Source organism: Octopus bimaculoides, chromosome 18 (assembly GCF_001194135.2).
Source record: "Octopus bimaculoides isolate UCB-OBI-ISO-001 chromosome 18, ASM119413v2, whole genome shotgun sequence".
In the NCBI taxonomy this organism is placed as follows: domain Eukaryota; kingdom Metazoa; phylum Mollusca; class Cephalopoda; order Octopoda; family Octopodidae; genus Octopus; species Octopus bimaculoides.
In genome coordinates, this window is record NC_068998.1 from 46062115 (window position 1) to 46063041 (window position 927).

A 927-nucleotide genomic window follows, 5' to 3' on the forward strand; every position below is an offset into this window, starting at 1 on the left:
TATATATATATATATATATATATATTAGGAAAAATAATAATCAGGTACTCAGATGTCTGGATGGTTGTACATTTACAGATTTTCATTCATATGTCACATGTTTTATAAATTAGCGCTTTCACCTAGTCTTGTAGGGTTATCAAATTTTGATCACCCTACAAAACTCTATGGTAGAAGCCACTCGCCCAAGCTGTCACACAGTGGGACTAAACCCAGAACCATGTGGTTGGGAAGCAAGCTTCTTGCCACACAGTCATGCTTTTAAATGTGTTTGTTAGTGTGACTAACCCTAACCCTAACCCTGCAACTTCCCAACTTACCCTCTCTTTGGTTTCTCGATTCTCTTCTTCTCGGTTGTTCTGTTCCTCTTGGAGTTCATTATTCTTTAACTTCATTTCAGCCACTTTATTCTGTAGATCTGAGAAAGGATAATCAGACATTACGTATGTGCGTGTGTGTGTGTGTGGCGTGGGGGGGGGATGTACATAAATGCAAATGCATATACAATTAAGGTTGTGGTAGATGCATGTATACATACACACACACCATCATCATCATCATCATCATTGGTTTAACATCTGCTTTTCCATGCTTGCTTGAGTTGGTCTCTTTGCCAAACCACTAAGTTAAGGGGACATAAACACCAGTCATCAAGTGGTGATGGGGGGCAAACACTGTCACAAAGACACACACATAGGTTTATATATCGTTCATCGTTTAACGTCCGCTTTCCATGCTAGCATGGGTTGGACGATTTGACTGAGGACTGGTGAAACCGGATGGCAACACCAGGCTCCAGTCTGATTTGGCAGAGTTTCTACAGCTGGATGCCCTTCCTAACGCCAACCACTCAGAGAGTGTAGTGGGTGCTTTTACGTGTCACCCGCACGAAAACGGCCATGCTCGAAATGGTGTCTTTTATGTGCC

At 42.2% G+C, this 927-nt stretch overlaps 1 protein-coding gene across 1 annotated transcript in view; it reads right to left on the minus strand.

The window, feature by feature from the left end:
* LOC106882022 (shootin-1) overlaps nucleotides 1–440 on the minus strand; it is a 9043-nt gene extending 8603 nt beyond the window's left edge. The window contains exon 1 of the mRNA XM_014932583.1: nucleotides 321–440. Within this exon, the coding sequence (XP_014788069.1) occupies nucleotides 321–440 (120 nt within the window). The remainder of the gene's footprint in view (nucleotides 1–320) is intronic.
* Between the last annotated feature and the right edge of the window lie 487 nt (nucleotides 441–927).